We start from the raw sequence: 13756 nt of genomic DNA on the forward strand, positions 1-13756 counted from the left end.
TGTGTGCATTGAATTTATTTAATACACGAGTTTCACAATTTGAGTTGAATTACTGAAATAAATTAACTTTTCCATGACATTCTAATTTATTGAGATGCACCTGTATATATATATATATCTATCAGGGCTCTGAACTGGTTCAAGGAAGAAAACCGGAAACGAACGAAATTTTGACTGGAACAGAACCAGAAGCGAAATCAAATGTTATAGTTCCGAACGGAATCGAAAATTTGAAATGGCCATTAACCGGTTAATAATGTTATTTTATCGTTCCATTTAATATTTGAAATTTGCTGTCAACCAATCAGGAATTCAATTAGTACGGCCTATGCAAATGTGAAGCTGACGCATCCAACGAGTGAAATACCTGCTCAACTGTGAACTCATAAATAAGTCGCAATGGCAATGCGTTATGCCGGTTCAGACTACATGATTTTAGCCCGATTTTGCCACGATTTGCTTGACGTAGGGTGTCGTGGGGATTCGTAAATGGCAATGGGCGTCGGAACGCAAGATTCCATCGTTTCGGCACGTGTAGTGTGTCATAGTGGACGACAACCGATTCCACATCTGCGATGCTTCATGACATCACGACAGAAAGACTAGCATGTTTAATTTTTTTTCCATCATCAACGACGAGTTCTGTCACATTGGTGTCGTTGACCAATAGCAGAACAGAAGCTCTTTCATACACAGGTTTCAAACATGGCAAAAATTAAAGAGAGATGATGGTGCTGCTAGGTGGAATTATGAGATGGAGGAAAGGTTCGTGGAGCTGTGGTAACAGTACTCCTGTCTGTACGGACGCGCTTAAGCAATGTTTACACTCTTGTTTTCAGAAGTCAGTCGCTAGTTCCGCCTTCTCGATGACATGACGCGCGTCGTTAAAGACGGCTCGCGATGAATGGTCGGGAAGCAACGTGTAGTCTGACATGTTTCTTGTCCACGACATGACGATTTTAGGAGTCAAAATCGTGTAATCTGACACAGTGACTATCGTGACCGACAAAAATATCGTGTAGTCTGAACCCGGCATTAGAGTTTATCCGAGGATAGTGTAATGCCGGGTTCAGACTACACAATATTTTTGTCGGTCACGATAGTCACTGATAGTTGATATCACACGTTAGTTGATAGCAACACTATCAACGCCTAAACAGAGCCTGCGGTGGAAAAATATCGTGTAGGCTGAACCCGGCATTAGAGTTTATCCGAGGATAGTGTAATGCCGGGTTCAGACTACACAATATTTTTGTCGGTCACGATAGTCACTGATAGTTGATATCACACGTTAGTTGATAGCAACACTATCAACGCCTAAACAGAGCCTGCGGTGGTCAGGTGATACAGCGGTCACATGGTGCAAGTCGTAGCTCTCAGAGAACTCCCAGTTCACAAGTTGTAATTACGAGTTCTACGAGGACGTGAACGCTTTTTACATCTCGTAATTACGGGAATTCCGATATGGCTTTAGCCTATGGTTTTTTTTTCCTCTCAAAACGCAGTTTTATACAAGTAACGTTAGCATTGTTTAACAATGCAGCAAACATTTTTAAATATCTTGAAAAAATACTTTAATGTCTTTAAAGCATTAACAGATTTTTTCTTTTGTTTGGTAGGCTACATTTGGCTAAAATCTAGAAAAGACGATGCATTATTGGCTATGATTAAGGGCAGCGGGTTAAGATACCAGATTCTCAGTTTTTTTGTTTGCTTTTTTTTCTTTTTGAGTAAAGAAAACGCTGTACTTTATTATTATTATTATTATCGGAAAAGAAAAGGCTTAAAAAATAATGTTATTAACCCGTTTCGGAACGATAATAATACATGAGGAACGCAGGAAAATAAACGTTAAAATATCGTTTCTGCTCGGAGTGAACCGGTTTATTTATTTATTTTTCTCGTTTTCAAGCTCTGATATATATATATAATATTTAATTGTGATATTTAAATATGACAAAAATTCATTTATTTCTCTCATCTAGGTTTGTGAACTGGAGTTTGGATTTCGTGGAAATGAAATGCAGCACATTGTGACCACAGTTCCTAAAGTTCTAATCGCTAATAAAAGAAAACTCACCCAAATATTTGACTTCATTCACAACACCATGGATGTTCCACACTCGCTTATTGCAAAGTTCCCACAGGTACATATTGTTTTGTCATTTCATAAGCCAAGGCATTGTTGTTTGAAACCCTATGAATGCAAATTTAGAGTTTATTTATAGAGTTGTGATTGTATGTAGATATAGGATGATAATTTAACTGAGGCACTTTGCATAGTATTTCCCCTCAATCAGAAAAGAGAAATAACTGGTGTATTCTGCTGTATTAAATGGTAAATCATGTCTTTGTGTTGTTTTCCATGCGGTGGAACATGAGTTTACTTTGTACTGTGCAACATGCTAATTGTTTTTTTGTTTTGTTATTTGACTTCTCAAAGGTCCTTAATGCCAAATTCCTTCGCATCCGGGAGCGACACTTGTTTCTAGAGTACTTAGGCCGGGCCCAGTATCAACCATCTCAACCCAACTACATCTCCTTGGATCGCTTGGTGTTCCTGCCTGATGATGTTTTCTGCTCAGAAGTAGCATTGGCCACTCTTGAAGACTTTGAAAGATTTCAGAAAACATTGTAGATGTACAGAATAAATTATTTTAAATAGTTGGGTTGTATGAACAGTTTTATAAATAAAAAGTTGAATTGGACATACCACCTATTCATTTTTATCCTGTAATAATGATATATTCCAGTTTAATAGGAGGTTGCGTAAATCAAGATCTAAAACCAAATTTGCCATATATAAATTTTATGCGAAAAGCTGTAAAGTTCATATTTTTTCCAATGCTTTCTTTTTTTTGTGTGTATTTTTGTGAATGTAAAGTTATTAATCTCACAGAAAATACACATAGGAAGTAACTTTAATTTTAATTAAAACTTTAATTAATGTCTGACCTCAGGACTTTTTTTTAACCTCTGAGATCTTCTTAGAGAGAGGAAGATAATCCTCCACACCTCATGCACTTGAGGTATATGATTTGGTCTATTCTGACAGAATAATGTTTTTAAATATTACAACCTCCTTGCATAATAAACATGGGGAGACGTATCCGATGGCAAGCAATCCAGCTGTTGGAATCTATTCCTCCAGTCCCATGGACTGATTTTAACCAGTATAATTTTAATAAATATTACAACCTCCATGTATAAGAAAAATAGGGGAACAGAATCTGATGGCTTGAAATCCAGCTGTCGGAATGCGTTGCTCCAGTCCCACGGAGAGGCATGTTGGTGTAGAAGCTTAAAAACTAGTATACTACTGTTTATGTAGCATCGCTACAGGAAACACCAACCAAAGGGAGAAACAGATCAAGAAAAATTATGAAAAACTTTAAATCTTTCTAAAAATTGTGACAGCCAATGATGCTGAGAAAAGCCGATTGCGTAATCACCGGACGAGACGTCACATATCCCACAATCCTGTGCGACTTTCCAAGTGAACGCTAGAAATGGCGTCGAGGGCATCAGGTAAAATGTTATTGTGTGAGCGTTTTGGAAAATTGCGAGCGTATGAATTAGTTGCCATCATTTTAAAGAGTTAATTTATAACCTATCTGCTTTCTGTGCTACTCGAAAGACTGTTTATAGACGTGGTAAGTTAGTTTTGTGATGTAAAGCACTGATGTCCTCTACCGGTGGGCTGTACGTTACCAGTCGAAATATGACTTTGTTCTGTTTCCATTCCCACATGTCATTTGTAGTAACTGTTTATTTGTGTCCTAATTATTGTAAACGATGCATAAGGAAGAAATAAATGCTCCGTGATTCACTCACTGATTGTTACCCGGGCGTACAGGCGGTTAACTGAATCTAATGTTAGCGGTGACATGCTTATCAGTGAGTCTTCTGCTATAATAACCCAGTCCACAACTGCCTAAGATCCGTTAACCACAGAATACGTTTGTCATGTTGCTTTAAGGACAGTGTGCTGGGTCGATATATCTACTTGTCTCGTTCCATATCTCAAATTTAGGATGTTATGTATTTTCCTGTCCCTGTACAGCTGCAACCAGCAGGCTCATGGTGGGCTTCAGGAAGTGGTACTACAATGCATGCGGTTTCAACAAACTTGGTAAGCAGTACTTGCAGACAAAACATTAAGAACTTGTGACCTTCATGGATTGATATTTACATTGAAACATGCATATATGCAAATGTTCGAATTTCTGTCTCATTACATGTCATATAGGCTTGATGCGGGATGATACCATCAATGAGAACAGTGATGTGAAAGAAGCCATTCGTCGGCTCCCAGAACAAGTTTACAATGACAGAATGTTCCGCCTCAAGAGAGCTCTGGATCTTTCAATGAAACAACAGATTCTTCCCAAGGACCAGTGGACTAAACATGAGGAGGTGCGAAAGCATGTCAGCTGAATGTATACTAATTTTAGCTGCTTTTTGTGTATTGTGCTTAAATGTTTTATGACCCAAAGATTTTTAAATAATGTTCCAGTTTCTTATCATATATTTTGTATATATTTAGAATTTTACATTTTAAGTGATTAATTCACTGAAAGGAAAAAAAAATTCCCATGTTTTGTCATGGAGTACAAACATAGATTGTTTGAAAAGCATGCATGTGCTCTTTTTCATATAATAAAAGTGAATAGGGACAGCCACTGAGTGTCTTGAATGAAAAATGAAAGAATTAAAACAATTTTTGTGCATTTGCACATTTCAGAATGTAGTGCATGAGTCATAAGGAAGTACTCATTGAAAATCTTTCTGTATAGGATTTTATTCTTCGCTATTTTTTTTATTCATTAGATATTTATGGGGTTAACATATGTGATTTGTTCATGTACATCTGCTTCAAATGTTTTGAACAATATTGTTCCTTGTAGGATGTGCATTACCTTGAGCCCTATCTGGAGGAGGTTGTTCATGAAAGGAAGGAAAAAGAGTAGTGGGCGAAGAAGTAGGATGCATGTGATGAGACTAAAGCTCATTTTTGGTGTGATGTCTGGTGTCTTGTATTTAAGACTAAATGTATTATGTGATGAGTCCCTATACTTATTAAAATTTCCTTTCTGATATGTGTTCAAATGCCTGTTGTTGTTGTTTTTTCATTGAAAGGAAAAATATCATGTGTTGTACAGTCAATAAATCTTTCAAAGACCGTTTAATGGGATGATACAGTAGACTCCAAAGATAAGGCTATTTATTTAAATACAGACTTACTTTAAAAACAGTAAATGCACAAAATACATAGACTTTGACATTTAAAAATGTCAAACATTCATACAGTAAAATTGCAGTTAACCTAAATAGTTCACCATTCATCAGTTACAAAAGTACAATCACACAAATAAATCCTGTTATGCATGGTATTTAATGGCATTCAAGTACTATACATGAAGGCCAGTGTCAATGATGCCACTACTGATACTGAAATACTGAGTATACGTTATTAACAGTGGTGGACGAAGTACACAAATCAAGTACTTGAGTAAAAGTACAGATACGTATAATAAAATATTACTCCAGTAAAAGTACTCCTTTTTCAATTTTACTCGAGTGAAAGTACAAAAGTACTCAATTTTTTATGTACTTAAGTAAAAAAGTACCGATAGATAGATTTATTTTGCAATTTTATATAGGCTACTTAATTTAAGTAACGAAGTAAAGCTACTCCGTTACTGTCCACCACTGGTTATTAATGCTTCACACAGCCATAAATGTCTTTTTTTTTTTTGGATATAATATAAATAAATTCTAGCTGTTCAACATTACAGTATAACAAATCCAGGCCTTAACTGCATATCAGATTTTTCTTTTTAACAATTAATAGAACATCAAAATTGACAAATTATAATTAAAATTTTAAAATGAACAGTCACATTTAATTATGCCTTTTATTTAGTGTTTAGTGAGCCTCTCGATACAACACTAGTACTGCAAGTATTGTGTTACGCATTATTTCTAAAGCATTAAACAGCAAATATTAATTGCAGCCCTTAATGCTTTAGTTCTTTCTGTACGTTTGGAGTTGGTAAGATTTTGGAAAAAAGTCTCCTGCTCAAAGCCACATTTAGTTGATCAAAAGTACTGTAAAAAGTAATATTGTGAAATATTTACATTTAAAATAACTATTTGAATATATTTTTAAAATGTCATTTATTCATGTGACAGCAAAGCTGAATTTTCAGCAGCCATTACTCCAGTCTTCAGTGTCACATACTCCTTCAGAAATCTAATATACTGCTGCTCAAATAACTTTTATTTGTGTTAATGCTGAAACAATTTCTCATTGAGTTTGAATGTCTTACTCCATCATTTGTTGCTCTCTCCGTTGGGTAACACTGTTGACCATGTCAATGAAGTTGCCTATGACACTGTTGAAGGAGTGCAGCATGGAGACTCCCAGCTCATTGCTCGTCTCGTTGATGTCAGGATCATAGGCTCCAAGTAAAGGTGTGCAGACTTTTATATGTCCTTTTCCCTCCCTCTCTAGGATGCCAATAAGTTCAGTTTTGGCTTGCTGGAACTTCTCCCTGTCGTAATTGATCAGCGTGCTTTCATCCAGTGGGTAGGTTACACCTTCAGGATAACAGTCACGAGGGACGGGCAGCTCAACATATCTGTGAGACAATACATAATACAATCAAATTACAAGAAAAACAACCAAACCATTAACAACAATGAACACGGTTTTACTTTACCTCAATGCAGGAAAACCCAGAGCCAGCATATTAAAAAGATGGTGCAGAGCAGCTGTGCTCAGTGGATTACCCAGGATCTTCAATTCCTGTAGCCTGTGACAGGGTGTCAGTGCTAGGGTGAGCAGATCCAGTTTGTCATCATCCAGTCCACACTCCTCCAGACCCACACTAGTGAGTGTAGCACAACAGCGATGCAGAAGCTTCCGGAAGGTGTTGGGGAACAGGTCAGCTACCTCATGACCACTCAGGTCCAGCTTTACTATGTGCTCACTGTGCAGGCTGTTGGCGAAGTAGGCCATGTCTACTGCATTAAGACTGCAGTTCGCTAACTCGATACACTGCAGCGGAGTGTTCAGTGGACTGGCAAAACAAACCGATAATACAAACAAACAGATTATAGTTACTCAAAACAAGTGAGTAATTAAGATTAAGCCAATTAAGATTAAGCATCAAACTGCAACACTGGAATTTACACCAAATTCAGTAAACAATACTATCAATGAATCGCGTTATATTATATAATATTATGTATATATTAATATTAAAAAAAATTTTAATTTAAACAATTTGACAAAATGCTGCATTGAGATCTCTGAAAAAAAGTTGAGTGATTGAGCAATAAAGATTTTTGCAACTGAAAATGAATTTTCAGCAGCCATTACTAGTCTTCAGTGCTGCATGATCCTTTAGAAATAATAATAATAATAATAATAACAAAAAAATATATATTTCTTTTATTTTTATTGTTTCTATAATCAATGTTAAAAACCATTGTGCAGTTTCATTTTTTGTGGAAACCATAATTTTGTTTACTCTGATGAATAGGAGGTTCAAAAGATTTTATTTTAATTTTTTTTGTTACATTATAAATGTCTTTACTGTCACTTTATCAATGTAATGCACCTTTGATGAATAGAAGTATTATTTCTTTTAAAAAATTAATGACCTCAAAATCTCTAACAGTAGTGTATATATATATATATACACAAATCTATTATATACAACAGGAAACTTTTATATAGGAAACTTCTCTATTAAATCCATATAAAGTCTCAGGTATATTATTAAACATGCTACATCTGCTTCTGGGGTGAATTAATATCTTATGCATCAGCACCTATGACACGTGATGTTTTGACTATTATAAGACATGTGTGCTGCTATTTACAGTAAATATAGAACATATTGTGTTGCCAGAGTCATGTCCTGGCCTACTTTGAGTTTGCAATGGGACAGCTGTCTGCAGACTAGCAGTTACACAACAAATATGCAACAACAACAACAACATGCAAGACATGGCTTGATAAACAGTTGATTAGACTGCAAACAGTCAAATAAGAATGTCAGATCTTATATCTAAGTGAAAGATACCTTATACACTACCATCCAAAAGGCTGTCAGTAAAAAAAAAAGTGTATCATGGTTTACACAAAAATATTAAGCAGCACTGTTTTCAACATTGATAATAATAAGAAATGTTTCTTGAGCACCAAATCAGCATATTAGAATGATTTTCTAATAAAAGGAAGGATCATGTGACACTGGAGACTGGAGTAATGGCTGCTGAAAATTCTGCTTTGCCAGCACAGCAATAAATTACATTTTTAAATATATTCAAATAGAAAATAGTTATTTTGAATTAAATAATTTGAATTTCACAACAAACAAAAAAATACAATATTTTTATCAGATAATTGCAGCCTTGGTGAACATAAGACTTAAAAAAATAATAATTTACTGACCCCAAACTAGTGTATATATGACCTATGTGTATGAGCTTAAATGGCAGCTGTGGTCACATTTTGGTTTTATATTCCTTACCTCAGCAGTTTCCTCAGATGCCCTGTAAGAGTGGAGAACCCCAGATAGAGCTCTCTCAGTTCAGTCAGTTTGCTCATCAGCTCACCCAGAACTCCCATGAGGCCTTCGTCTTCCAGAGCCAATCTGTGTACATTCAAAGCCTGAGCAGGAAACGTGAGCGAGCGCAGCTGAGGGAACTTCAGCTGGGAGAGCAGTACCTCAATGTGTGGAGCCTCCAGATGTACATTGTGCACCACTTCCAGCTTCTGCAGGCCATGTGATTCCACCAGCTTCAGGAGGTAAAAGAGGTTCCTGAGGCTCAGCGAGTCCACACGCAGGCCTACGAAGTGCAGCTTTAACGGGCAATGTCTGCGCAGCAACAGAGCCTGAGCCACCACCTCGTAGTTCCTTCCAGTAACAAAAGCATCCAAGCGGACATCTACCTCCACATCAATCGCTGATGGTGCTGCTTGGCCGGCCTGCATTGACACCATAGTCTCGTAGCACATGCGGGTAAGTAGTTCAGTTCGTGCCCAACGGCCAAGAGCCCGTCTGCAGGGACAGACCTGGTGTTCTATGTCTTGCAGACCAATTAGATCCACCACACGTAGCATTTTTGTATACGTGCTTGGAGCTTGAAGCACATAGTCCCTCAGACCTGTGAGAATGGCCTCCAGACAGAGCCTGCAGGTGCGGGATGTGAGATCGTCTGGACAGTCCACTGTCCTGCCCAATAGTTTGCACAAGTTGAGCTCTTTCAGAGGCCACGTCTGGACCAAGTCGTGGAGCATTGAGGCCTCTTCACACAGATAGCTGGCTTTGAAGAGGATTGGGTAGAGATTGTATGACAAGCAGTGGAGGTTCTTACATGCATTTGGGCCGGTTTGAACAAAGCCCTCGGCTGCTAGGAACTTCAAGCTCTTCATGGCTGTGTTTGTCAGCTCTCAAGATCAGGGAATCTTCTTGGAGCTGTCAGCCTTTAGGAGACGTGGAGTGTTTCTTCTGCCCTCTTTCAACCAACATATACATGTGCGTCAAGCCAAGAACAGAAGAGTGCTGAGTGAGAGCATGAGGGGGGGATAGTCAAGAGGGGGTTCGTTATTTATAGAAGCAGCTGTCTCGTACTCTCACGACTAACAGCATTTAGATTTTTAAATGGCTGGAAAGAAAAAATAAGTCTCTTATGTGTGACCATCAATGGTTACATTCTGTGGTATTTACATATTGTGGTATGTGGAAAAATTTGGTATTTTCTGGGTTAACCATTGAGAATTGTTAAATCTAACGTAATTGTGCTATAAATATATTTTTAGGATATATTTTCAAAAATTCCTGAAAAAAAAAGGTTAAAGGAAAAAGAAAAAAGTATATTCTTAAGGTGCTGCAAAATGTCTTTTGTTAAAAGTTTAGCAATGCATGAAGCACCACTCACACATTAGGCACCTTAAACCCAAACAATTTTCTTTGTCAACATGCTAAATTTGTATGGCCAACTTAAACATGAGCAAAGTCTATGTGGGGAACTTCTTACGGAGCCCCTCAAGGAACATGGTGATGTTAAAAAAAATTAATGGGAGGAAAATTTATATTTTTAGTACGCTTGCTCACAAAATAGTGTTCATCAGCATTTTTGCTGTCAGAACTTTCACAATAATATGTGGGAGGGAAGAAAATATTTTTACGAGCGAATGCAATGTTTATCAGGGATTACAATAGTTTTGTAAAAGAATGCAAATATTTTGTACGTAAACACAATTTTTCTCAAGGGGAAGCAAAGGTTTTGTTTTGTTTTTCAGGGGAACACAATATTTTTGTGAGAGAATGCAGAAGTTTTGCAAGTGAAAAAATTGTCTTCCTATCTTCCTTCCCTTTAAAGGTCCCGTGACGTTTACTGTTGCTTTGCTAAGCTTTGTGAGCAAAATCCAGTCATTTCCATAAGAATCCTCACAATCATGAGTTTGGTATAAGGACGGATACGTTCTCACAGATATAGCTGGTCACGAAAATTTGCCACACTGACCCAGAGAAAGCTTCTTGGTTATAAAGTTACTGTGTGAGCAGTGCTAGATGCATTGCTACACTATTGACAATGGAAAACAGATCCTATTTTTGTCTGCAAAATTTAGCTGAATTTCCGATAATGTGAATGCACCTTAAAAACTCCCAATCACATGGATTCTTATTGACTGGTTTTCACCCATGAAAATTAACCTACTTATAGTAAATGTGAGGGAAAAAAATTAAAGCTAAATCTTTATTTAGCTTAGTACATTGTGTTTTGCTGTTTTAACTATGATGTCAGCAATAAAGCATGGCATTTTCTAATATAATATTAGCAGCTCTATTCAGAACATAAACATGCAATATGATTGAAAAGACTACCTTTGGTTTAGAAAAAAACACTGATTACAGCCTATGAATATAATAAGCAAGCTGACTTAAAACTACATTAATGGGATATACATATAACATACAATAGGAGTGGTCATATCTACATAGTCTAGCAAGCACATTCCTGAGGAAAAAAGTGTGTTACACACACAAACGCAAATATTACAATCATTATTTTTAGAATTAACCATATACTAACATTATACGTTTTCCAAACCAAAAAGGAAAGTCCTCCATTTAAATGCACTATAATCTAGGGATGAAACCAGTTTGGACTATTCCATTTATAACCACATGGAGGAGCTGCATACCAACATAATGAATGCAGACTCATTCTACTGACTTGAGATTACGTTTTTGTGCAGGTGCAGTTCTCATATCATTGAAAAGTGGTTCAGCCCCTTTTATTGCTGAAATAATCCAGCTTTGTGTGTTTGGCAGATGAACCACCTGCATGTTTGTTTTTACAAAAAAATAATAATAACACTGCTTATGAGAGTTTGCTACTCGGTCAGTTATTCAGGAGTTTTTCAGAACGCTTACGCAGGGTGGTAATGGTGATGGTGGTGATGGTGGTGCTCATGATGATGATGGTGTTCATGTCTTTGAGGAACAGGCATAAAACCCCCAGGAGGAACAGCTGGCCCGGGCTGTAATTCTCTGTCATGGTTACTTCTGGAAGTTGATGCAGTCTCACGGGCTCTTGCTCGGGCATGGGTGCGTTTGCTGGAGCTGTACAGCAGAGGTTGCTGCTGCTGCTGTTGGGATGGATGGCACCAGGTCATTGGGTGATGCCCATGGAGCTTGCTGGGTTTGGTTGAGGCTCCACTATAACCGACAGACTTGCTGCGGTTGCGGAGTGACCTGAGGAAAGGAATGGATTTTCCAGATGACTCCACAGGGCTGCAGGTCTCAGGTTGAGAGCGACGATGATGGTTACAGGAAGAGCCGTCCTGAGGCTGCTCCTCAGCACATGTTTCTGGAGCTATGATAGTCACATAAATTATATTTAAGGAAGCTCTAAACATCTAGTCTTCTAGAATTAGAATAGAGTAAAACGGAATAAAACTGGCTTTCATAAAACTGAGCTCAGCAATTTTTACTGGCCTTATGAAAAATATCTTGCTGAAAAGCAGAGAATAAATATTAAGCAATCAACTTCAAATTGAGAAGTATAGTTCTCAATTCCAGCCAGATCCAGATAGTGATTCCTACGTTCTGTGTTTTCATCTACGGAGTAGTGCTTCCTCTCCGAAACACCCAAGTGATCCGAGTTCAGTTGTCTGACAGAAGAAAATCATAGAACAGAAATCACATTATTAAATATTGTATCATAGTGTTGGTAACAGTGGTGTTATTGTTAACTAAAACTATTTTAAAATGTTTCATTAATTGAAATAAAGCTTAAAATAAAATATTAAAATAAGACAAAAAGCTTCACCAAGTCCTTAAGGTCAGAGCTGGATGCTAGATAAAGCAAAAAAAAAAAACATTTACATTGGTTTCACGAATATCATGGTCAGGACAGTCTTCTATTTGCACTGTAGCGGTCTCAGGTGAACCTCCTAGTAGTACATGGACTATTGCTTGGCTGACTCCAGCCAACCGAGGTCCACCATGTAGGAAAGAATGTCCAATCATTCGTCCTGCAACAAGGAACAGATCACTCTCTACGAGAAATTGTGATGATGATGGAACAAGATGACCTGGTTCACCGTCAAAGAGACAGGTCCTTGCAGTATTTCCTGTTTTAAAATAATGGGCTAAAAGTTATATTTTGGATTCAAAGATTAAACAAAATACTATAGTCAATGTTCCATAAAAAAATAGCTGACATACCCATGTTAAAATTAAATCCATGCTGAAGCCTCTGTATAACAGTAGACAAGAAATGTCTGGTTACTCCCTCACCAATGGCAGCATCCCCTGAATGTAACAGCAATTTACAGCAACAGTCCAAAAAAAAAAAAGAGAGAGAGAGAGACATGGCCATTAAAACCTAACTAGGAATGCCACTAAATAAATGTATTTACTTGTTTAATACCACCTTGGAGTCTGCACTTCACAGGGCTTGCCCATTCTATGCCGTTTTGTTTGTAGAATGCAACAAGTTCTCTGTCTTGATCTTCCTTGTCCATCCTCAAATCCATGGTCATCAAGAGGGGCTTTCTCATCTCATGTTGGCAAATTATTTCCTTTGTGTATAAGGATGCTGCTTTATTTTTATCTGGTTCAGTTTTCCAATCTGCAAAAAAAACACAAAAGCAACATGTCAACAGTTCAGCTAAAGCTAATTGTGTATTCTATTTCAGTTTTACATCTCAGAAATGTATTATGCTTATCAGTTCCAAAAAAAAGAAAAAAAGAAATGCATACCATAACTCATGCTTGCGGCTTCAGCTGCATTTGAATGATCACCGGTATGTGTCACAGGCACGGAAAATCCAGATGTAGATGGTTCCTCCATAGACGCATTGAATTCCAGAGGTTGCGTGCTTACAATATAATACACAAACTTCATTACCACACTTGTGTGCAATGAAAGAACAAAAGTCCTTTATAAATGGATGACCTCAAAATTTCTGAATTGAACATTCATAATTTTAACATAAAACACAATATTCAATTCACAATTGTATAGTGAAGAAGACCTGCGGCAATCCTAACAGCACACATAATATTCAAATTCAAATTGTTTTGTCATAATATTAGCTCCATATGAGTCAGAACAGCCGGCATTGTAGTCTACTCTCCCAGGATCAGAAAACAGTCCTCTATAAAATGTGCTGCACACATCTGAATATTTGGGTTGAACTGTTCTGGAACAGTGTTGTAAATAC

At 37.3% G+C, this 13756-nt stretch overlaps 6 protein-coding genes across 6 annotated transcripts in view; 2 read left to right on the top strand and 4 right to left on the bottom strand.

Annotated features, from left to right (window-relative positions):
- Nucleotides 1-2732, top strand: part of LOC107696564 (transcription termination factor 3, mitochondrial-like) — a 5556-nt gene extending 2824 nt beyond the window's left edge. The window contains exons 7-8 of the mRNA XM_016496974.1: nucleotides 1986-2147; nucleotides 2444-2732. Coding sequence (XP_016352460.1) covers nucleotides 1986-2147; nucleotides 2444-2638 — 357 coding nt within the window. The 3' untranslated portion in view covers nucleotides 2639-2732. The remainder of the gene's footprint in view (nucleotides 1-1985; nucleotides 2148-2443) is intronic.
- A 691-nt stretch (nucleotides 2733-3423) lies between these two features.
- On the top strand, nucleotides 3424-5102 carry LOC107696579 (cytochrome b-c1 complex subunit 7-like). The gene is made up of 4 exons (XM_016496991.1): nucleotides 3424-3528; nucleotides 4064-4132; nucleotides 4250-4416; nucleotides 4908-5102. The coding sequence occupies exons 1-4, from the start codon at nucleotides 3510-3512 to the stop codon at nucleotides 4968-4970; spliced, it is 318 nt and encodes a 105-aa protein (XP_016352477.1). The 5' UTR covers nucleotides 3424-3509; the 3' UTR covers nucleotides 4971-5102.
- A 1150-nt stretch (nucleotides 5103-6252) lies between these two features.
- On the bottom strand, nucleotides 6253-9805 carry LOC107696555 (leucine-rich repeat-containing protein 14B-like). Its single transcript, XM_016496962.1, has 3 exons — nucleotides 8547-9805; nucleotides 6726-7085; nucleotides 6253-6644 (listed from the first exon to the last, which is right to left on the bottom strand). The coding sequence occupies exons 1-3, from the start codon at nucleotides 9449-9451 to the stop codon at nucleotides 6329-6331; spliced, it is 1581 nt and encodes a 526-aa protein (XP_016352448.1). The 5' UTR covers nucleotides 9452-9805; the 3' UTR covers nucleotides 6253-6328.
- Nucleotides 9806-11281: 1476 nt separating this feature from the next.
- LOC107696575 (protein naked cuticle homolog 2-like) lies at nucleotides 11282-12004 on the bottom strand. Its single transcript, XM_016496987.1, has one exon. It carries the CDS (start codon nucleotides 11942-11944, stop codon nucleotides 11456-11458), a length of 489 nt encoding a protein of 162 aa, XP_016352473.1. The 5' UTR covers nucleotides 11945-12004; the 3' UTR covers nucleotides 11282-11455.
- Nucleotides 12005-12142: 138 nt separating this feature from the next.
- LOC107696515 (uncharacterized) lies at nucleotides 12143-13444 on the bottom strand. The gene is made up of 5 exons (XM_016496873.1): nucleotides 13293-13444; nucleotides 12964-13161; nucleotides 12756-12842; nucleotides 12414-12661; nucleotides 12143-12199 (listed from the first exon to the last, which is right to left on the bottom strand). The coding sequence occupies exons 1-5, from the start codon at nucleotides 13435-13437 to the stop codon at nucleotides 12143-12145; spliced, it is 735 nt and encodes a 244-aa protein (XP_016352359.1). The 5' UTR covers nucleotides 13438-13444.
- Nucleotides 13445-13489: 45 nt separating this feature from the next.
- Nucleotides 13490-13756, bottom strand: part of LOC107696516 (protein naked cuticle homolog 2-like) — an 8011-nt gene continuing 7744 nt past the window's right edge. Inside the window, exon 6 of the mRNA XM_016496875.1 lies at nucleotides 13490-13498. Within this exon, the coding sequence (XP_016352361.1) occupies nucleotides 13490-13498 (9 nt within the window). The remainder of the gene's footprint in view (nucleotides 13499-13756) is intronic.

This window comes from Sinocyclocheilus anshuiensis, unplaced genomic scaffold (genome assembly GCF_001515605.1).
Source record: "Sinocyclocheilus anshuiensis isolate Anshui unplaced genomic scaffold, SAMN03320099.WGS_v1.1 scaffold590, whole genome shotgun sequence".
Lineage (NCBI taxonomy): Eukaryota > Metazoa > Chordata > Actinopteri > Cypriniformes > Cyprinidae > Sinocyclocheilus > Sinocyclocheilus anshuiensis.